Genomic DNA, 22,245 nt, shown 5'->3' with positions numbered 1-22,245 from the left:
TGAAGGAGTCGCTTTGAACCACATCGATCGATGATCGCTTAAATCAAAGTCAATTAAGTACAACTAATTTTACTAAGCATCTCTCTTAACGCCTTGCTTGCATTATATGAGGTCTGACTATTTGGCTTGTATTCTCAAGAAGCTGAACCATGCATTGTATGAGGTCTGACTATTTGGCTTGGATCCTCAAGAAGCTGAACCAGTATGAGGTCTGACTATTTGGCTTGGATTCTCAAGAAGCTGAACCACATCAACCGATCACTGAAAATCCAAAAGCAGATATTACGATTGTCGTTTTTCCAAAATCCCACTTCTCCAGTTTTACAGATAACAAACTTCTATTTTCCTGAGATTTGCAAGGCTAAGCAAATAAGTTATCCATTTAAACACGCTTATAGGAAACATTTCAAGTAAAAACTACATTCAGATGAATATCAAGATCGCATATAGATCTCTGATAACAAGCACAACGCAGAATCATAACAGAAAATGCAGTTCCATTGCTCCCATGATTTCTGTTCAAGACAAGACTAGAAAGATAAAATACTTGTTGATATTCGCTTAGGCAAGCACAAAATTGGTATCAGTGAAACAGATCTAATCCAAAGACAAGCAGGGGTCGGCAGGACAGCCCAGTATCTTATCAAATTCACTGCAGCGCACACACTTAGAACACCCGTACACGCTTCCCCATGGTGCTCTTCACGTACAGGCACCTCACCTGGGGAACACAAATCATATAAAATCAGGCTGTAGGATGCAATGTCATGCAACATAGTTGAAAGGAGAATCCAGAGGATGACTCACATTCTGCCAATTCTTCTTCAGGAGGGACACAAGGAAGTTAACACTCATTTGGATGTTTTGTTGGATCTGCTTCTCGTCCATCGACAAGTTGCCCACAGCAACACCCATGCAAAGAACCTTCTTTAGCTGGAACTTGACTGTAGCTTTTGTCTCGTTGACCTTGGCTTCAAGAGATTCCTGGTGACTAACCAGAGTGGGAAACTTGCCTGCAGGCATCGGCATGATTGGATTAGAAAAGATATAATACCTGCTGCCGCATGGTATTAATAGCACTAACACTAGCAGACAGCTCTCAGAGAGAACATAGCAATATGCGGTGACGTTCTAGAGCAACAACATAAAATATCTAGGCAACGAAAATAGTCTAATTGCTTTTTCTGCACAATGCCAAAGGCTCACAATGCACATAGCAACAAATAAAAACCAATCAGAACATGCAACGAGGCATCTACAACCAGATTAAGACTTCATGTAAACAATAATAGCTTGAAACGAGATGGATAACTTGCCTGCCTTGTTAAGACCAGGGCCAAGGAGACGAGGGATCTGCTTGATTATGGCCTCTGATGCCAAGAAAGCATGGTACTTCTTGGCTAGCTTCTTAACAAGCTTCTTGTTCTTGTTCATCTTCTTGAGACTTTCAACATCCATGTAGTCAAGTCCCATTTTCTCAGCCTGTACACATTCCAAGACAGATTATGATATGAGAACACATGCTAGTACGATAGTAGGCAGAATAAAAAAAGGTTCAATTCAATTTTCATGCCATATTATCATATGAGAAGGTATGGTAGTTCATGGTTAAAGAAATGTCACTAACATAATTGACACATTCAAGGCACAAACGCTGTCAAAACATAAGCATTTCAAAAGATGCCGTAGTTGAGGTGGGTGGGGGGTGGGGGGGGGGGGGGGAGCCCCAGTGCATGTAGCTCCAGCTTGCGCAGGGTCTGGGGAAGGGTCCGACCAGTTTGGGTCTATTGTAAAACTTGCACAAATATATCAAGGAGAATCATTACCTGGTCGACATGCTGGGCATCACCAAGCATGCACACCCTCATCTTTGGGCGGGGGATATGGGGCAGCTTCACTGAGCCGCTGAAGCGTTTGTCCTTTTGTGGGTCGTAGTTTTTGAGACCGATCTGAAGCTCCACAGTCTCAGTGAACTTGCGCTTCTTTTCTCTGGCCTCCCCAACAATCTGGGTGATGGCATCCTTGACAGCGTCACTTTGGAGCTTACTGCAATGGGATAGACAAGCTCAAAATCTTGATGTTGTAAGAACAAACCTGAAGATTGAGCCACCCAGTTCTAGAATGATGTAGCTTGAAGGAAGAAGAAACGTGGGCAACATTAGAATATACCACAAGTTTTAGCAAGTTAATCTTGTGGAGGCTACATTTAATCAATCTCTTCCGCACAACATCTTAAGCAATTTAGACTTGTAGATGGCTACATTAAATCAATCTCTCTCGCACAACATCTTAGCCACTTAAGAAACAATTGAATCACTACGCGCGCATAAGATCTGAAGTCTACTCATAAAGCTAGTGAATCACTAGCTCACATCTTTAACGGACAACTCTCTCTGGAACAAGATATTTAACTCGATTCCATGAATATCCAACAGCACACTGACATGCAAATGACATATATCCGAAGTAATTTACAGTGTTCGATAACACAATTGCAGAGAGCAATGGACAATTTTATGGCGCTGGACACAGTCGTGAAAACAAACTAGATGAGATGTGATTCGACGGAAGGAGGCTAGGAAGTACCTCATGGCTGCCGCCGATCAGTTGACGCCCTGCAGGAGCGAAAACACGAGAACATTGAGATTAAGAGAGATCTAGCGGGACACGGAACAAATCAAGCGCAGGATCGGAAAGGGAAGGTATACAAATTGGGGGGAAGAGGTAGGATGTGGTGTACGCCGGAGAACTTACGGATTTTGGCGAAGCGGCGGCGGCGCGGCGGCGGCGGTGAAGAGAGAGGGAGTAACGAAGAGGACGCGGACGGGCACGGAGGCTCCTCTTATATGTTCGGCACCGCGAAGCGATGGCAGGGCACGCGAAAACCCTAGCGCCTCGGATGGACGTCACGGATGTGATTGCACGCGTTCTGGGCCGTTTCGGCTGTCTGACGCCTCTAAAGATCGTACCTATGGGCCGGTCCGGAAACCGAGCTGGTATATGACAATTCTTTTCCGAATGGTGGAATCCTATTTGGCGCTTAAGGGCAACTTCAACGCGGATCATTAAATCGCCTTTAAATGTCACTTTTGACCATTCCACGATATATTTGGTGGTGCCCGTATGTACGATCTTAGGAAAGTCAAACATAGGGAAGGTTGAGGGAGTTTGAACACACCGTGGACACGTCAACTTAGCTTTGGACCCCATCACAGTCATTTGGCCTCTCCCTCCTTTCTCTCTTCTCTCTTCATTGGACAAGGAACATTTATTAGGTGAATATATAGCTGGATGGGCGGCGCCTGCTTGACTGTTCACGGAAATATTTGGTGATGCCCATTTTGGTGAACCGTGTTGCAATTGCCCTCACACGCCAATTACAGGGCAATAGGTGCAGGGAGCCCACTTCCACCCTAGGTTGTCGCTGGACAGTCGCCCATGTTATCTCCCTCTGGTTTTCTAGGCCGGTTTTTTGTCTGGTTTTTGCTTTCTCGGGTTTGTGGGTTTTTTTTCTTTATTTTTAAGTTTGTTTTTTCTCTTTCATCCATTTTATTTTGAAAAATTATAAAATTTTCAAATCCATGATTTTTTTAAGATCTTAACAAAAAAATTGAACATTTTATCAAATTCGTGAATTTTTTGAAAATAGCATATTGTTTTGAAATTCATGAATAAAAATTTTCTAGTTTGCAAATAATTTTAAAATTCACGATTTTTAAAATTTTGTGAAATGTTTTTCTAGTTCAGGAACATTTTTTAAATATTTTTTTCAATCCCGTGCACTTTTTTTATCTGCGTTGGTGCATAGATGGGTTGGCCCAATTAGGCCATAGGTGATGTTTCCCTTCCGATCTTGGAAAGGTTTCATTCTGGGTTTATCTTTTTTCTGTGTTTGTTTATATTTAGGTTATTTATTTTATTTTTATTTTTATTTTTCCTTTTTACTTGTTTTCTTTATCCCTTTCCATTTTATATTTCATAATTCTTAGGCATTTTGCAAATTCATGGATATATTCTAAATTTATAGATATTTCTAAAAGTCGGAATATATCTTCAAATTTGTGAAGTTTATTGAAAATTGGAAATAGTTTAACAATCCAGGTATATTTTTTTATTTTATGAGCACTCACGATTTTTCTTAAATCCGCTAACGTTTTCAAATATGTCATCGTTTTTAAATTCACATGTATCTTTTAGTTTTCCTCAAAAAGGTATCTTTTAGTTCACAAACACTTTTTAATTTCAAAAAAGTCTATTTATTTGAAATTTAAGAACATTTTGTAAATTCATGAGTATATTTTTTAAATTCGAAAGAGATGTTTTAAAAATTGAAACATTTTCGAAAATTCAGTTGTATTTTAAAATCCGTAAACATTTTGGGGGGGTTCATGAACATTTTTTAAATTCCTAAGCACTTTTTCAAATTCTTTATCTTTTCCGAGATTCAGGAGCATTTTCAGAATTCATGATATTTTAAATTTTGAGAACATAATTGCAAATTTGCTCGCTGAAATGCAGCAGCCAACTAAAGACTGACGCTCCATCGCGGGACCCGAATATTATACACCGGGAAGAAAAATAGCAGTCTGAAGAAAATGTCTAGGCGCTATAACCACATGTCATGTATTGATGACGCATCCCGTTATAAGAGCGTGATTGCGTGAAGAATATGCCGGGGCTCCCACCTTGAATCAATCATCGCAAGCTAGCGTCGTTCCGTTCCATGCAGAAAACGCACATGCCTCTTGGAAACGCAGGCAGGAGAGCATCTTGGAGCGAGTCGTGTTATTAGTTCCCACGAGGGAGGGGGTTGGATGGAGATGGTGACGGGGCGGAACGTGGATAGACACCATAATACAGCAGAGAAAAGAAATATGTCTGCTAGCGTCTAGCGGCGTTGCTGACCTGTGCTGGAATTTTATCTATTTCGGCCTAGCCTAATAACAATTTCAGAAATTCCTAATAAATCTTAGAGGCTCACTTAGCCCATTCATGCAAGGCAAGGGACACTACTAAAGTTTAGTCCCACATTGCTAGTTTGGAGGGAGTTGGACCTCTTTATAAAGGAGGTTCTTTCCTCATATGTATGAGCATGAGAACAAGAGGGACATCCACGCGCGCTTCTCCTCCGCCGCTCGCCGCGCCGATGTCTAAATTTTTGCCACGCACTACGGGTATACGAAAGGTCACTCGAGAGCTGGAAAGTTTTTGTTGTAGTGGATATTGAATACGAATTCGGCTGCTATCTGTTCGTTTCATCTCCCTCGTTCCCTTCAGCTCCCGACGCAGCCTCTCGCCTCCTTCTCTTGCGCCTATAAAAGGGAGGTCGCTCCTCTCAGAGAGACGTACCAGAACTCATTCTTCCTCTCGTCACCGGTTCCTGAACACTGCGCTGCTGCTACGATCTTCCTCATCCCGGCTTGCGGCGTGCACCGCAGGTCGGGACAGTAGGCCTCCGAAATCGCACCTCTTTGAGTCCTGTACGGGAGAAGGGTGATAAGGTTTTTGGGGAGCGCTCTGCACGACTAATGACTTCTTCGTCACGGACACCCCGGACTCCGACGACTACTTCCCCGACGACGACTACTTCCCCGACGTCGACAACCTCCTTCACGACATGGCTACCGAGGACACCGACCCCAAGTCCAGTGCTACTGTTGCAGCTGCTGTCCCGTACGTGTTCTTGTTTTTCCTGTTAGAGGTTCTGCCACAGTTGCTTGTTCTAGTCCTTGCCCTACACATGATAGGTTCTACTTCATATATGCTACTTGGTCTACTGTCTACTCTAGAGATGTTCGGTTCTAGTTTATATTTGCAGATGTTATCTACCTTCTCTTTGTCAGATCGCATGACTTGCTTTATCTCTGCTACTTTAGTCATGCTTTATCTAGTATTTCCGTTAATAAAATCATATGGTAAATTGCTCATATTTCCAACAATCCAAAAACATTATTATAGGCAATTTACACCAAGTGGTTTTGCTGCTTCCATGAGAGCTCCTATGTTTGAGGGTATCCACTCTAAGAGGTGGCGCATGAGAGCAGTCTTATGGTTTCAAACCATGAGTTGCTATGACGCCACTCTTGGCAAACCTGAAGGAGAGCTTGATGCTCAACAGGCACAAGCTTTTCAGAAAATGGATACTCTGTTTAAGGCTGCTCTCTTGAGTGTTCTTGGTGAGAACATAGTTGATGCTTATGCGTCAATTGATAATGGAAAAGATATGTGGGATGCACTCGAGGCCAAGTTTGGGGTCTCGGATGCTGGCACTGAGCTGTACATCGTGGAGCAATTCTATGATTACAGGATGACTGAAGAGCGCTCCGTGGTTGAGCAAGCTCATGAGATACAGTCATTTGCTAGAGAACTTGAGCACTTCAGTTGTATGCTACCGGACAAGTTTGTTGCCGAAGGTATCATCAATAAGCTTCCTCCTTCATGGAGGAACTTTACTACCTTACTGAAGCATAAGAGGCAGGAGTTTTCCGTTCCGGATCTCATTGGCACTCTTGATGTGGAAGAAAAGGTGAGAGCAAAGGACACACGTGCTCGAGGTATTGAGGGAGGATCTAGTGCCAATCTGGTACAGAAGAAGAACTTCCAGCCCCACAAGTTCAAGAACAAGGGCAAGTTTGATGGTAAAGCAAAGTTTGATGGGAAGAACAAGGTTGTGCAACACACGAACTTCAAGAAGAAGAATGACAAGAAGAAAGGTGCTTGTCATGTGTGTGGGGATCTTGATCATTGGGCTCCTGGTTGCCCTAATCGCTATGACAAGCGTCATCCTGGGAAAGGCGGCAAGACTGCTAATGTTGTCATTGGAGACACTGACATAAAGGATGCTGGGTATGGTATATTTCCCGCTATTCTTTCAGTATGTCATTCTCCTGATTGGTTGGTTGACACGGGTGCTAATGTGCATGTATGCGATGATATTTCCATGTTTTCGTCTTATCAGACCGCAGGGACTTCAACCGTGCTGATGGGCAACGGTTCAAGTGCTTCTGTTCGTGGTGTTGGCACGGTCGATCTGAAGTTTACTTCGGGGAAGATCGTGCGGCTGAAGAACGTGCATTATGTCCCCTCCGTCAATAAAAATCTTGATTGCGGATTTCTTCCGTGTAGAGATGGCTACAAGCTTGTCTTTGAGTCGAATAAATTTGTAATATCCAAGTATGGAACCTTCGTTGGTAAAGGCTATGAGTCAGGAGGCCTGTTTCGTTTATCCTTATCAGACGTTTGCAATAAAGTTGTTAATCATATTTGCAACAATAGCGAATCAAATGTGTGGCATTCACATCTTTGTCATGTTAACGTTGGTTGCATGTCGCGACTAGCGAAGTTGAACTTAATCCCTAGTTTCACCACTGTCAAGGGATCTAAGTGTCAAGTGTGTGTGCAAGCTAAGCAACCTCGTAAGTCTCACACGACTGCGAAAACGAGAAATCTTGCACCACTCGAGCTCATACATTCAGATCTATGTGAAATGAATGGTGTTTTGACAAAAGGTGGAAAGAAATATTTCATGACATTAATTGATGACTCCACTAGATATTGCCGTGTGTATCTTCTGAAATCTAAGGATGAGGCTTTGAACTTTTTCAAGATCTATAAAGTTGAAGTGGAAAACCAACTTGATCGAAAAATCAAGAGGCTTAGGTCCGACCGTGGTGGAGAGTATTTTCCAATGAATTTGATGCTTTTTGTGCGGAACATGGTATAATCCATGAGAGGACGCCTCCCTACTCACCTCAGTCAAATGGGGTGGCCGAAAGAAAGAACCGTACTCTAACTGATTTGGTTAACGCCATGTTAGACACATCGGGTCTCTCCAAGGCATGGTGGGGGGAGGCGATATTGACGGCATGTCATGTCCTAAACCGAGTCCCCACAAAGAACAAAGAGATAACTCCATTCGAGGAATGGGAGAAGAAAAGGTTAAAACTCTCTTATCTGCGAACATGGGGTTGTTTGGCGAAAGTCAATGTTCCAATTCCAAAGAAGCGGAAGCTTGGACCAAAGACTGTGGATTGTGTTTTCCTGGGATATGCTTTTCATAGCATTGGCTATAGATTCTTGGTTGTAAAATCTGAGGTACCTGACATGCATGTCGGTACGATCATGGAGTCGAATGATGCGACTTTCTTTGAAGATATCTTTCCCATGAAGGATATGTCTACCTCGTCTAATCAGGAGATGCCTAGTTCATCGAATCAGGAACTAGTTACAATTACCGAACCTGCCATTTCGATGGAACACTTTGAAAATTCTGTGGAGGAGAACAATGAAGTTCCTACTAGGAGCAAGAGACAGAGGATTGCAAAGTCCTTTGGTGATGATTTTCTTGTGTATCTCATAGATGACACTCCCAGTTCTATTTCAGAGGCCTATGCATCTGAAGATGCTGACTACTGGAAGGAAGCGGTTCGTAGCGAGATGGATTCCATCTTGGCGAATGAAACTTGGGAGATAACTGATCGTCCTTATGGGTGCAAACCTATAGGATGCAAATGGGTATTCAAGAAGAAGCTTAGGCCTGATGGTACTATTGAAAAGTACAAGGCTCGGCTCGTGGCTAAGGGTTATACCCAAAAGGAAGGTGAAGACTTCTTTGATACTTACTCACCTGTGGCTCGACTGACCACTATTCGAGTTCTACTTTCACTAGCTGCCTCACATGGTCTTCTCGTTCATCAAATGGATGTTAAGACTGCTTTCCTAAATGGAGAGTTGGACGAGGAAATTTATATGGAACAACCAGATGGGTTTGTACTAGATGGTCAGGAAGGAAAAGTGTGCAAGTTGCTGAAGTCTTTGTATGGACTCAAGCAAGCACCCAAACAGTGGCATGAGAAGTTTGAAAGAACTTTAACCGCTGCAGGCTTCGTTGTAAACGAAGCTGATAAATGTGTGTACTATCGCCATGGTGGGGGCGAAGGAGTTATTCTTTGCTTGTATGTTGATGACATACTGATTTTCGGAACAAATCTGAATGTTATTAAGGAGGTCAAGGATTTCCTATCTCGTTGTTTTGAGATGAAGGATTTAGGAGTGGCTGATGTCATTTTGAACATCAAGTTGTTGAGAGACGATGATGGTGGGATTACATTGCTTCAATCTCACTATGTGGAAAAGATCTTGAGTCGCTTTGGCTATAGTGACTGCAAGCCCTCTCCAACACCATATGATGCGAGTGTGTTACTTCGAAAGAATCGAAGAATTGCTAGAGATCAATTGAAATATTCTCAGATTATTGGCTCGCTTATGTACTTAGCCAGTGCTACAAGACCTGACATCTCTTTTGCTGTTAGCAAACTGAGTCGGTTTGTCTCAAAACCAGGAGATGTGCATTGGAAAGCTCTAGAGAGAGTTTTGCGTTATTTGAAAGGCACTGCGAATTATGGAATTCACTACACTGGGCACCCAAAGGTGCTTGAAGGGTATAGTGACTCAAACTGGATCTCAGATGCTGATGAGATAAAGGCCACGAGCGGTTATGTATTCACTCATGGAGGTGGCGCTGTTTCTTGGAAGTCTTGCAAGCAGACCATCTTAACGAGGTCAACAATGGAAGCAGAACTCACAGCACTAGATACAGCTACGGTCGAAGCAGATTGGCTTCGCCGGCTCTTGAATGACTTGCCGGTTGTTGAGAAACCTGTACCGGGTATCCTTATGAACTGCGACAATCAAACTGTGATCACGAAAGTGAGCAGCTCAAAGGATAACATGAAGTCATCAAGACACGTTCAGAGAAGGTTAAAGTCTGTCAGGAAAATGAGAAACTCCGGAGTTATTGCATTGGATTATATCCAAACGTCTAAAAATCTGGCAGATCCTTTTACTAAGGGTCTATCACGTAATGTGATAGATAATGCATCGAGGGAGATGGGTATGAGACCCACAATATGAGTTGTTCACAGTGGTAACCTATTCTTTGTGATCGGAGATCCCGTGAATTAGATGTGGAAGACAAGCTGTTGATCAACTGAGAGGAGAGTATCCTTACTATTAACAATACCACTCCATGAAGATGCAATACTCTCCTAAAACTGTATGGCAGGTTGATGTATATCTTAATGTGTTCTAAGTGGCTCATTTAAGCAGAGATGTTGTCCTGCAGAACATCTTTTGAAGAACACACCTATATGAGTCTGATTGTTAAACGTCGCAATCTATGAGAGTAGGGTTCTCTCTAGTAAACTCATGAAAGGTCGCGGAGTATGACGCATAAGCTCCACCCGCGGGGAAGACCCACGGTAGCCATGTATCGGTCAAGGCTTTATGTGAAGCTAGATTCGCAGAAAACTTGCAGTTCAAGGCCCAGTCCACTGTTCAAGTTGCTTACTAGTGTAGCATAGAGTTCTAGGTGGAAGTTCAACTTAACAGTCTCCACTGCAGTACCGATATATAAAACAGTGTTTTGGAACTAAAAGCAAATTCTATGTGGCTCTAGGATCTGGTGGGGGATTGCTGGAATTTTATCTATTTATGGGCCTAGCCCAATAACAATTTCAGAAATTCCTAATAAATCCTAGAGGCCCACTTAGCCCATTCGTGCAAGGCAAGGGACACTACTAAAGTTTAGTCCCACACTGATAGTTTAGAGGGAGTTGGATCTTTTTATAAGGGAGGTTCTTTCCCCATATGTATGAGCATGAGAACAAGAGGGACATCCACGCGCGCTCCTCCGCCGCCGCCCGCCTCGCCACGCCACGCCTCGCCACGACACGCCGCGCCGCGGGAATGAGCCGAGTCGATGTCTAAATTTTTGCCACGCACCACGGGTATACGAAAGGTCACTCGGGAGCTGGAAAGTTTTTGCTGTAGTGGATATTGAATACGAATTCGGCTGCTATATGTTCGTTTCATCTCCCTCATTCCCTTCAGCTCCCGACGCAGGCTCTCGCCTCCTTCTCTTGCGCCTATAAAAGGGAGGTCGCTCCTCTCAAAGAGACGTAACGTACTAGAACTCATTCTTCCTCTCGCCACCGGTTCCTGAACACTGCGCTGCTGCTACGATCTTCCTCATCCCGGCTTGTGGCGTGCACCGCAGGTCGGGACAGTAGGCCTCCGAAACCGCACCTCTTTGAGTTCTGTACGGGAGAAGGGTGATAAGGTTTTTGAGGAGCGCTCTGCGCGACTACTGACTTCTTCGTCACGGACACCCCGGACTCCGACGACTACTTCCCCGACGTCGACAACCTCCTCCACGACATGGCTACCGAGGACACCGACCCCAAGTCCAGTGCTACTGTTGTAGCTGCTGTCCCGTACGTGTTCTTGTTTCTCCTGTTAGAGGTTCTGCCACAGTTCCTTGTTCTAGTCCTTGCCATACACATGATAGGTTCTACTTCATATATGCTACTTGGTCTACTGTCTACTCTAGAGATGTTCGATTCTAATTTATATTTGCAGATGTTATCTACCTTCTCTTTGTCAGATCGCATGACTTGCTTTATCTCTGCTACTTTAGTCATGCTTTATCTAGTATTTCCGTTAATAAAATCATATGATAAATTGCTCATATTTCCAACAACCTGGTTTGATTAGTTTAGTGGGTGAGCTAGCTTAATGATCAACCTGGTCCTTGTTGCTCAATAATGTACTTCACTTTTAGCTGAGACTTGAGACATCGAAGCAAGAACATGAATGGCCATTGGCCAAGGTACGAGTGTACTACGTAGTAGACACGGCATGAAGCCTATGATTTCCGCCGGGGCCGCTCTTTCTGGAACATATACAAGAATTTCACATTTTATGCAAACCCTCACGGTTGTTCACGGCCCATTTTTTTCCAACATGGAGTAAGATATTAATATCAATATAATTATACTAATTATATCTGATCTCTACAACGACAAAATATACAAACACAATCTAGACACCGAGGATGCACGCAAAAAACGGATAAAAAGAAGAAACGGAAAAGAAAAACGACACGACAAAGACAAACAACATACAAGTAACGACACCATCAACCGCCCTTAACAATGGATGAACTACAAGAAATGTTTTCTGAAAGCGATACCTTCAAAAAGAGAACGACAAACAAACGATGCCGTTATTCGACAACCACTGAAGGTCAAATCTTGGGTTTTCATCCCGATGAGCACGTCTAAGGAGCCTCCATGCAATGTCGTTAACAAGAACACGATGTATAAACACCCTTGTGGCTATATTCATTTTTCTCTCTCATAAAGGGTGTGTATATTAACTCATAATGTATTGTCAAGAGAATACAACACATAATGAGCATAGATATGACCTCTTGGCGGGACAGGAAAAAGGAGGAAGGACCCCCCCTCACACGCCGCTCCCGCGGACGACCGGGAGGGCAACCGTGCCGTTGTCGGGACCCCACCCCTTCCGCCACCTCCTCCCCTCGCCGCCATCGAGGCGCGCCGCCTGGCAAAGCCCGGTCGACATCAGTGGCGGCGAGATCTCATCTTCCCTCAGTTGGTGGAGTTTGGCGCGGGCAGGCGGCCACCGGGTGGTGGTGGCGCGGTGGTTGGGGCCTGCGTGTGCCTCGCCCCCCGCTGTGGTTCCTGAAGGTGGCGTGGTGGGCCGGTGCGGGGCGTGCCCGTGGCTGCCTGGGTGGCTCGATCTAGCCGCGCCAGATCTGGCTCTTGGCGCCTCGGGTGGCGCGGGGCTCCCTTCCACAACGTTTATGGATCCAGGCTGGAGCTCCCCGTCGGTGGCAACCTCCCTTCTCCTGGAGTGCAGGCCAACGGAATTGCGACCAATTCTCTGACCTCTTATTAAATAGCTTAGGCACTAAGTACTAAATTATTGGTTATATAACTTTTTTGGTTGATGAAATGAATATTTTAGCAACAAAAACCACGTACTCTGATCCATAATTCTTGTCGTGAGACAAAAACAACATTATTTCACACCAATTGCGACGGAGGCTATTCTGACCGACACCTCGAGAAGGCACTGAACTAACATTACCCACATGTAACACGCAAAGGAAAAATTACGCACATGTAGCCCCGTCAAATCAAACAAAAAGCTACTCCCTCCGTCCGAAAATACTTGTCAGAGAAATGGATTTATCTAGACGTACGGACGGAGAGAGTATGTACTATTATTGCGATGGAGTGTGGGGATGCCTTTGCTTTCTGGACATGATTCTTTTTTTTTCCTTTCTGGACATGATTCATTCGTTATTATTGCCCCCCATCTCCATGGAAGCTCCTCCACTTGTCCTGCTCTATCCCATCTAATCCAGATCCGACGGCCTAGGAGACACGGCCACGCTGATCCGACGGGCATTCCAGCGCAAGATCTCATCTTCCTTTTCCCTAATCCCCAGCCCCAGCAGCAAGAGGAAGGAACTTGGCGCTCCTGACACCCCCTTTACCCCCAACCTTCCGTGTTTGCATCGTGTATAAAAGTCCGGGGAAGCGAGGCTCGTTGGAAAAAGAAGGACAGTCTGGAGAAAGAAAGAAAGGGCGAGGTTGCGTCCGCTCATCCACTTGGCTCTGCTCGCATCTTCCTTGTTGATTCATTCCGATTCCCCTCGCTAGCTAAGGGAAGGGAAGGGAAGGGATCCCGAGGACGATGGGGGAGGACGGGCAGATCCGCCGCGACAGGGTCATCATCGACACGGATCCCGGCATCGGTGCTGTCCTCAATCCCTCCCTCCCTTCTCCATTGTTTCTCTCTCGCTTCGATTCCCTGTTACTTCTGCGCTTTCCCAATCCCACCTGTTGCTGACATTAATGAATGGAATGGATGGAGGAGTGAGTTGGCTGGAGTAGGCAGAAATTACGTTTCGTTATCATATTCTAACATCACGTAGTACCACGAAAGCTCCGGTTTGCTTTTGCTTTACTGCTCTGCTCTGCTCGCACGTGGTTGGTTGGGTTATGGCGTGTCAACCCAGCCCGCCGACGAAAGCGACGGTGCCGTGCCACCATCTCGATCATCACCACGGTTTCTCGTCCTACCCCCGTCCCTTCTTCAGTGGAGTCGAGCAGGAAAATTGTAATGCAATTGTGGTTCAGTTTTCTTCTGCAAGTGGAGTAATACTACTTAATTAGCACCCAACTGGACAATCAATTCGGTATTAGTAACTCTTTTGCTAGTTTACGGCACCGTAATTAATTGATGGTATAGAAGTTGTATCTTCACACCAACATAGTGACATCGATCTCAGCTACGTTGTTGGATACAACTTTCATGACTGGCAAATGTTTATGTTATATATGCTTCTTGCCAAGTTCCAGCAACCCAAACTATATTATTGCCTTTGCCACAAGTTCACAGCTAAGCTTCCAGTTATATGATCAACAACAATAGGATGCTGGTGTACATACTTTGCAAATGTTACACTGGCTATCAATGTCTACAGCTTCGTACCAGTATGCTGCATGCGCAACTCAAACTACAGTCTGTACTGATATCTCCTTCTCGAAACGAAAAAAAAACCTCACCTGTAAAAAGCTATTATTCCCTATTTATTCTCACTGCCTGCTTTCTCTGATTTCTAGATGATAGCATGACGATTCTAATGGCATTTGGAGAACCAAGTGTGGAGATCATTGGGCTGACAACCATATTCGGCAATGTCACTACAGAGTATGCTACACGCAATGCGCTCTTGCTGGTGAGCGTCGGACACTGTTGAGTTTTGCTTCTTCTGATTCTTGCTTTTGCTAAACATTTCGAGTCTTCAAAGGACAGTGTGAGAGAGCAGGGCATCCTGAGGTTCCAGTAGCAGAGGGCAGCCCGGAGCCTCTTAAGGTACGATGGTTCACACTGCAAATCTGTACATTTCGAACTTCACGATGGCTTTGCAACTGGATGTTTCTTGTTTAGTTGATGCTAGAAGTGTGCATTTTGTATTATCAATTAAAAATGACTCTGAGTGCCTACTGGATTATCATCCATCAAAAGCGTTTAGCTAAGGTCAAGTAATCGATTGTACAAGATGCCATCTCGTATTTGCACTAGTGGGTGTTTTCTTTTTCCTACTTGCTCTACATGTCATATTATTAGCTCATTGATAGATAGTCGGTAGCGTGGCATGTAACATGAGCCTACATATTTTATATGGTAGATGGAGTTCAGAATTGAGACCTCCAATAATACTATGTTAAACTACAGTTTCGGTTGGTCAGCTGAATGACATGACTTTTGTATTATAGGGAGGAGAGCCACGCGTTGCTGACTTTGTTCATGGATCTGATGGTCTTGGTAATTTGTCTCTTCCTGCACCTACTACTAAGAAGGTTGAGGAAAGTGCTGCCGAGTTCATGGTTAATAAGGTCTCTCAGTTTCCTGGAGAGATATCTGTACTTGCATTGGGACCCCTGACAAATGTCGCATTGGTATGCTTACAGTTACAGGATAAAGCTATTTACCATGCTGTATGCCATGCCAGGGGCTAAGAGATAGCTTGTATTCTTTGTTAGGCCATCAAAAGGGACTCGTCATTTGCAAGCAAGGTCAAAAAAATAGTTGTGCTGGGTGGAGCTTTCTTTGCAGCTGGAAATGTCAACCCTGCTGCTGAAGCAAATGTATAGTCATTTGTACTAAACACTGGTGCATTATTTATGAACAAGCAGAAACAACAACACAAGTATTGAACTTTGAGTATACAACTGTGCAGATCTACGGAGATCCGGATGCAGCGGATGTAGTTTTTACATCAGGAGCAGATATTGATGTGGTTGGCATTAACATAACAACTCAATGCTGTTTTACAGGTTTGTTCCTTGATACCAGTGTCATCTTCATATAGCTCAACTTGTGTGAGTATGGGGGTTAACTACTAGCCCGCCGTGTGAAACTTCTTTTATGCAGATGAGGATCTCTTGGAACTGAAAAACTCAAAAGGGGTGCACACACAGTTCTTGTGTGACATGTGCAAGTTCTACAGAGATTGGCATGAGAAGTCTGACGGCTTCCAAGGTATATTGTAGCCCTGTCTTTTCGGTATGCTTTTGCTAAAGTTGCCGCTGAATCTTCAAAGCCAGTTTCACTTCCAACTGATTCATGCATTCTATCCAGGGATTTTCCTACATGATCCTGTGAGCTTTACAGCCTTAGTTCACCCTGAGTACTTCACATTCAAGAAGGGTGTTGTGAGAGTCGAGACCCAGGGCATTTGCACCGGCCATACTTTGATGGACCATGGATTGAAGAAGTATGTATATCATATACTATTTCTGAGTACTTCACATTAGCTCTACCTACTCAAGTGTTTCAACATTCTTACAAACATATTCATCTGGTGATTTAAGTGTCGCACGTGCCCAGTCCACTGGTTTAAATTCTAACCAGAGTGTCATTTCTGAGTATTCAGTTGTAGATGCAAGATATTGATTGCTTGTTTGCACTACATTGCAGGTGGAATTCAGAAAATCCATGGTCGGGTTATGCACCAATTTCAGTTGCGTGGACAGTCGATGTGCCAAAGGTCCTTGCATATGTGAAGAAGCTGCTGATGGCGCCCTGAGAATAGAACCAGAGGTCTATTCTGACTCTTTGAGCTGAAGTGTAATGGTTCAGGTCAACTCTCATGGCCAAAGCATTTTTTTTTCCTGTTTTTAGAAGCAAGCATAGGAGGAAGGGAAGCTTCCTAGTGCAAATCAAACTATGGGGTAAATTCTGCATATGACAGCATTGTGACAACATTGATTCCAAATATCTATATATACCAAGTACATTACAAATTTGGGAAAAACTTCCCCATACTCGTTGCTTTGTGCCCGTCTCATGTCTTTGTTTAGCAGGCATATCTTTGCACATGTTTAGACAAATGAGGAAGATCTATTTGCTCATGTTTGGCCGTGTCGGGCTAAACCTGATCTGCCCATGAGAGGTCGAACTGAACATGAGTTGGCACTACTTCCTACTTGTAATTGCCTGCACATTTTAGGCCCTTTTTTGGAACTGTTTCTGTGTGGGAACGAACCGATTGCCATGCATTATTTTGTAAAATTCTTGTGCTTCAAACATGACATGAATACATAGATTTTATCATCCCAGCTCATTTCAAGACATGAGCAAATTACACAAACCTGAACATATAATTCAAGAATACATGCTTGTTTTTTTTATTTTTTTATTTTTTTATCACTGATCGATGATGTCCTTCTCCAACATAATAATCTAGCCGGCATGTGAAAAGTCTTCCTTGTTACCCATGCAAGAAGAACACGCGCGATGTGGTTTTTGGCTTTGTGGAGAAGATAAGGTGCATATATCTTAATAAATTTTGCTGCGGTTTTACTTGAGCACATACTTGAGGACACCCGGTATGTGGATTTTGTAGAAGTAGTCGTTCCAGTCGACGGTCTTGGGATCAAAATTGAACATGTCGTCCTCCGGGCTTGTCTTGGTCATGGTCAATCGCAGCCGCTCCAAGTTGATGTCGTCGAAGCTTGATTCGTTCATTCATTCAATGGTTTGACAAGTAAAGAAGATGAGACGTGAAGGACATGCTGTGTCGGAATTAACAACGAAGGTTGGATTAGCAGTAGTTTGTGACGCTTACCATCCTTTGAATAAGGCGAAGGGCCCGTAGACGTCGACGAGATGCATGACGAACTTGTATTTCCGGGTGAGGTCGTCGTAGAGCTGCGAGAAGAGGCCGCAGAGGAGCAGGTTCACCAGGTGCAGGATCTGCACACACCATTAAAATTTCATTCATTCTAAGATTAGTAAACATTTTTTTTAGAGGAACATATTTTCTTCTTGGATTGATTACCTTAGATAGAGAAGAGAAGAGAAACGAAAAGAAAAGAAAAGAGAGACGGACCTCGAGTGGCAGCTTGTACTTGATGAGCATGTACAAGTGGAAGCTGGCGATGGTCTTGAAGAAGTGCATCTCCTTGGTGGGGATGACCTGCCCGTCCTTGCTCAGCCTGGGGTTCTCGTAGAAGTGCCGGCGGCCGGACTCGTAGAGCACGCCGTAGGGGGCCGGGTTGCGCAGCGACGACGTGGCGTGGTACATCACCTCCGCGCCCTGCTCCTCCGAGTGCGCCACCATGGCCACCATCATGGCGTTGGCCACCATGTCCCCCGGGATCACGTCCATGGTCAGATCCAGGTCCGCCAGGAAGCACGACAGGTTCTGCTTGGCGTAGCCGATGATGATGGTGTCGATGGTCCGGGTCCCCTGCATCCACCCGGGGAGGGGGTCCCTGAGGATGCTGGTGATGATGCTGGGCCGCAGGATCACCACCGGGATGGCGCCGTGGAGCTGCCCCAGCAGCATCTCGCCCATGGCCTTGGTGAACACGTACGTGTTGGACCACCCGAAGTGGCGGGAGCGCTCCAGCCCCAGCTCCTTCATGCCTTTCCGCTCCCTCTTCGTCTTGTCGCCGCCGTCCTGCCGCTCTAGCTCCTTCTTCACGTCGCCGACCAGCCGCAGCTCGGCGTCGATGTCCAGGTAGGTGCCTTCCCTCAGGGTCTCCCCCTTCTTGAACGGCCTCTCCATGATCAGCCCTTCCCTGTCGCCGGCTGCAAATGCTGCGGCATCCAACATTTTCTCTCCCTCAGCAATTCAGCTCAGCATTTTTCGACACAAATCCAACAAGGGAAAAGTGCTGACCGGTGGAAACATGGAGGAGCATCTTGAGATTGGCACACTTCTTGGCGAACTGGCACAGGTACTTCACCCCCATCACATTCACATCCAACGCAACGTCATATCTGCAAATTAACACTACTATGAGTTAGTAGTACAAAACTAACTTTATTTAAGTTATTATTAATTGTCATTTTCCTCCGTGTATAAAAGCGGAGCTGTATATAAATTTTGGTGGGGACCTTTCGTAGAAGTTGGTTGTTGCAGCTCCATTGACGATGATGTCGACCTCCTTGGCCAGCTCCTCCAACCTGGGAGCATCTAGCCCCATGTTCTCGAAGATGACGTCACCGGCCAAAGGGACAACCTTCTCCTCCACAAACAGCTCGAATCCTCCCTTGCCATGCTTCTCTTTCAGGAGGCAGAAGAGCTCAGTGTCTGTCACCTGAACCATCAAATAAGCGTTTCCTCCTCATTTTGTTGAAAACTCAGTTTGCACTGCCTGTACTATTTCTTTCGTAACTACACATGCCCTTCGTGGATGATTAATCGTGCACTGCAATGTTTCAGAGGTGGATAGAAAAAAAAACAGAGAAAAAAAGAAGTAAAACATACTCCCTACTATACATAAGATAAGGACGAGCGGACGACAAACCTACCAGTTGCCACAAAAGGGTCGCCACCAAAGATCTCGGAGATGATGTGGGCATTCTAAACTGCACATGCCCTTCATCGCAGTACAGTAATAAGTATGAACATGCACATGCCCCGTAGTGGTGGATTTCTAGCATTAGCGGTACCACTGCCACGCAGGGGATCTATCCCTATCTTTACCCCTCTCTCTGGGCTGATTTTTTTGTATTGAATTAGTCTGGGCTGAATTACTGGCGTTGAGTGGTGTTGTGTAGGGTACGCGTGAATTTTTTTTTGTTTTCTGTGGGACGGTGCGCGTGAACTTTTTTTTTTGTTTTCTATGGGACGGTACGGGTGAATAGATGGACTCAAATCAACCAACTCCTCATATGACTCATTCATTTGGTGTGCCTAGTCGTAAGCCCATTACATATCCTTGTAAGGAACAAAGCTTATTCGCAAAAAAAGGAACAAAGCTTAAAAGTTCTCTTTTCCGCAAAAAAAGCTTAAAAGTTCTCCGGTCTTTACATCGCAAAAAAAAACCCTCCACTACACGATACATAGTTTTAAAATTTGTGCAAGCTCAAACACCGTCTACTATAGTACTCTTTGTTCCTCTGAGCGATTGGCCACGTTTGGCACTGAGAGATGAGTTATGATAATCAAACTTCCGGATCAACGTTTGCCTCTCTCTTGTCCGGTGAGTAACCGACTTTTCTCATAACGGATTAGTATATGCAAAACACAGTTCAGCAACCAGAAATTTAGCTTATGTCACCACCATTGAGTCAGGGAGCACCTGGCCTCTCGGTTGGAGCCCTACATGGGAATGGGATGCTCTTGAACCCTAGGCATGGATCTAATCGGAGCTTTTCACATTTTACCAGGAGCTGTGGATCCCCGTGACCGTAATGCACGGCACAGGGCCGGGGAAATATCTGTGCAAGGGACATGGGGTAGGTGGTGCCATGAAGAAACAATTAGTACTGCTAGCTAGATGGGTATGGACGACGACGTGACTAAGCATGAATGGGTCGATGCATCATCCGTCACACATTGATGGCTTGCATGTTAGACCGCGCCATATCGAATGCGTTTGTACGTTGCGGCGCAAATTAAGCTCCATGGTGCGCATGGACATGGGACATGCATATATCTCTTCTCTTGCTTCGATCGTCATAGTGACTAGATGGAGCTACACGATACAAGATGTGCTGAGGAGTGAAAGAGAGACGTGGGGCGAGTAATTCCGGACGGAGGATGAAGAATTCATGAGAGTCCATGTGCCGCTGCTAGCTGCATACGCCACACTCGGATCGCATGATGTACTATAATAAATCAACCACATGACATGCATGAGAAATCCACACACACAAAAAAAGAGGGTAAACCCCCCGGCTGGCTTGTGCATGGATGGATGCACACGGCCACCCATGAATTAGGTCCGTTCAAGTAACGTGGAGTGAGTTAGTTTAGCAAGAACCTCTGCCTCGACGCGTTGCTTGGCGGAGTGGGCGTCCATGGCTCGCACGAGCAGGTAGATCCTCCTCACGTCTGGCTGCACCCGGAGTATCTTCTCCACAAGAACTGCATGACACGGAAGGCACGCATGGTTAGTCGTACAGCGCATGGATCCGATCAGTGCCGCGCGCAAGCCGTCGTCTCGTTAATTAGCCATGCATCATGCAACTTGCTTGCATGGGGCAGTAGAGTACGTACACGGCTTAAGCACGTACGTAGTAGTACGTAGGTAGCTGTGGCAGCTAACTCAACTAATAACATGTAGTACCCTACTTAGCAGTCGGCTAACTTGACTAATACTCGATCGTGTACGACTTACTCTTTCCGAGGAAGCCAGTGGCGCCGGTGATGAGGATGGTCTTGCCCTTGAAATACCCTGCGATCTTCTCTGCGTCCAAGCTGCCATCCACCATCACCATCCCGCTTCTTCTCCTTCTCCTTCTCCGGCTCCTTGTTTCCTCCTCTTGGCCCTCTTCCTCCTCCAGAGACAAGGAGACAGAACCAGATCTGGAGAGAGAAGCAGAGCCCTGCCACTAGAAGAAGGCTAGGAGTAGTAGTAGTGATCCAGTGAGGAGTGGCCGGTGACTGCAGGCGCACACACTACACGTATTTATGCAGTTGGCAGTTGCCAAGATAGGGCATGCAAGCCAAGCACGTACAGACCCAGTGTCAACGAAATTAAAGACCGTGCGGCACAAGGCCTAGCTAGCTCTGGTCTGGACTCGCCGGAGTACGTGACGATGCCTAGAAACAGCTGGCAGTGCTGTGCACATATGCACACTGCCTTCCGTATGTACTACCGGCAGCTCCTACATGTTGTTAGAGTATCTCTAGCAGACCCCGTATAGATGGTCAAACCCTTATAATTTTTGCGTTTTACAGTTTTGGTCGAAAAAAGTGTTCAATCCATAAAAATTTTAAGGGCCATCGAAAATGCACACCTGAAACCCTTATGTTTGGAGGTTGGAAGGCCGAACCTAGGAGGCCCCGTATACCGGTCAAACCTCGTCGGAGCAAACACGCCGCCACGGAGTTTGCTGGAATCCACCCTAAACTCGCCGAAATTCATCACCGCACACCGGAAAAGGCCGCTAGACGCCGCAATCGATCGCCGCCGGTTCGAATTGGACGAGCTCGACATCGTCGTGGCCTCCCATGACCTCAGCCTGGCCGTCGGAATCCTCTTGGTGCGGCAGGCAAAGGGGCACGGCTCGGCCGGCGCGGCTGGCAATAGAGCAAGGCGCGGGCGGCGGAGGCGACGGAGAGCTGGCCGGCGAGGCTGGGCGTGGCCGGCGTGGTGATGGGGTGCGGCCGACGGGCGACGGGGCATGGCCGGGGCGCGGCCGACGAGGTTGGGCGCGGCCGGCTGGGGGAAGGGGCGGCAACAACTGGACTAGAGAAAGGAGCTCTTATCCCATTTTTATAGTTTGTTTTACATTATCTGTTCGGCCGTAGCTAAAATGAACCCTTAAAATGCATTTTTTTCGATCCGTATCCCAGTTTTATAGTTTGCGATTTTAAGGGGTCTGCTAGAGATGCTCTTA

The 22,245-nt window shown here is 45.5% G+C and overlaps 3 protein-coding genes across 3 annotated transcripts; 1 reads left to right on the top strand and 2 right to left on the bottom strand.

The window, feature by feature from the left end:
• Positions 1-480: 480 nt before the first annotated feature.
• Positions 481-2,933, bottom strand: LOC123165124 (60S ribosomal protein L10a). Its single transcript, XM_044582758.1, has 6 exons — positions 2,755-2,933; positions 2,587-2,615; positions 1,827-2,046; positions 1,317-1,482; positions 808-1,013; positions 481-721 (listed from the first exon to the last, which is right to left on the bottom strand). The coding sequence occupies exons 2-6, from the start codon at positions 2,589-2,591 to the stop codon at positions 668-670; spliced, it is 651 nt and encodes a 216-aa protein (XP_044438693.1). The 5' UTR covers positions 2,592-2,615; positions 2,755-2,933; the 3' UTR covers positions 481-667.
• Positions 2,934-13,242: 10,309 nt separating this feature from the next.
• LOC123163831 (probable uridine nucleosidase 1) lies at positions 13,243-16,709 on the top strand. The gene is made up of 9 exons (XM_044581214.1): positions 13,243-13,630; positions 14,502-14,617; positions 14,695-14,754; positions 15,159-15,341; positions 15,426-15,530; positions 15,623-15,719; positions 15,817-15,924; positions 16,024-16,159; positions 16,363-16,709. The coding sequence occupies exons 1-9, from the start codon at positions 13,570-13,572 to the stop codon at positions 16,469-16,471; spliced, it is 975 nt and encodes a 324-aa protein (XP_044437149.1). The 5' UTR covers positions 13,243-13,569; the 3' UTR covers positions 16,472-16,709.
• A 237-nt stretch (positions 16,710-16,946) lies between these two features.
• On the bottom strand, positions 16,947-21,347 carry LOC123163830 (fatty acyl-CoA reductase 1). The gene is made up of 7 exons (XM_044581213.1): positions 21,021-21,347; positions 20,664-20,767; positions 18,790-18,992; positions 18,572-18,672; positions 17,777-18,489; positions 17,513-17,640; positions 16,947-17,398 (listed from the first exon to the last, which is right to left on the bottom strand). The coding sequence occupies exons 1-7, from the start codon at positions 21,118-21,120 to the stop codon at positions 17,245-17,247; spliced, it is 1,503 nt and encodes a 500-aa protein (XP_044437148.1). The 5' UTR covers positions 21,121-21,347; the 3' UTR covers positions 16,947-17,244.
• Between the last annotated feature and the right edge of the window lie 898 nt (positions 21,348-22,245).

Source organism: Triticum aestivum, chromosome 7D (assembly GCF_018294505.1).
Source record: "Triticum aestivum cultivar Chinese Spring chromosome 7D, IWGSC CS RefSeq v2.1, whole genome shotgun sequence".
NCBI lineage: Eukaryota > Viridiplantae > Streptophyta > Magnoliopsida > Poales > Poaceae > Triticum > Triticum aestivum.
The sequence above is the reverse complement of the archived record's forward strand: the minus strand, read 5'-3'. Positions and strand labels throughout refer to the sequence as shown.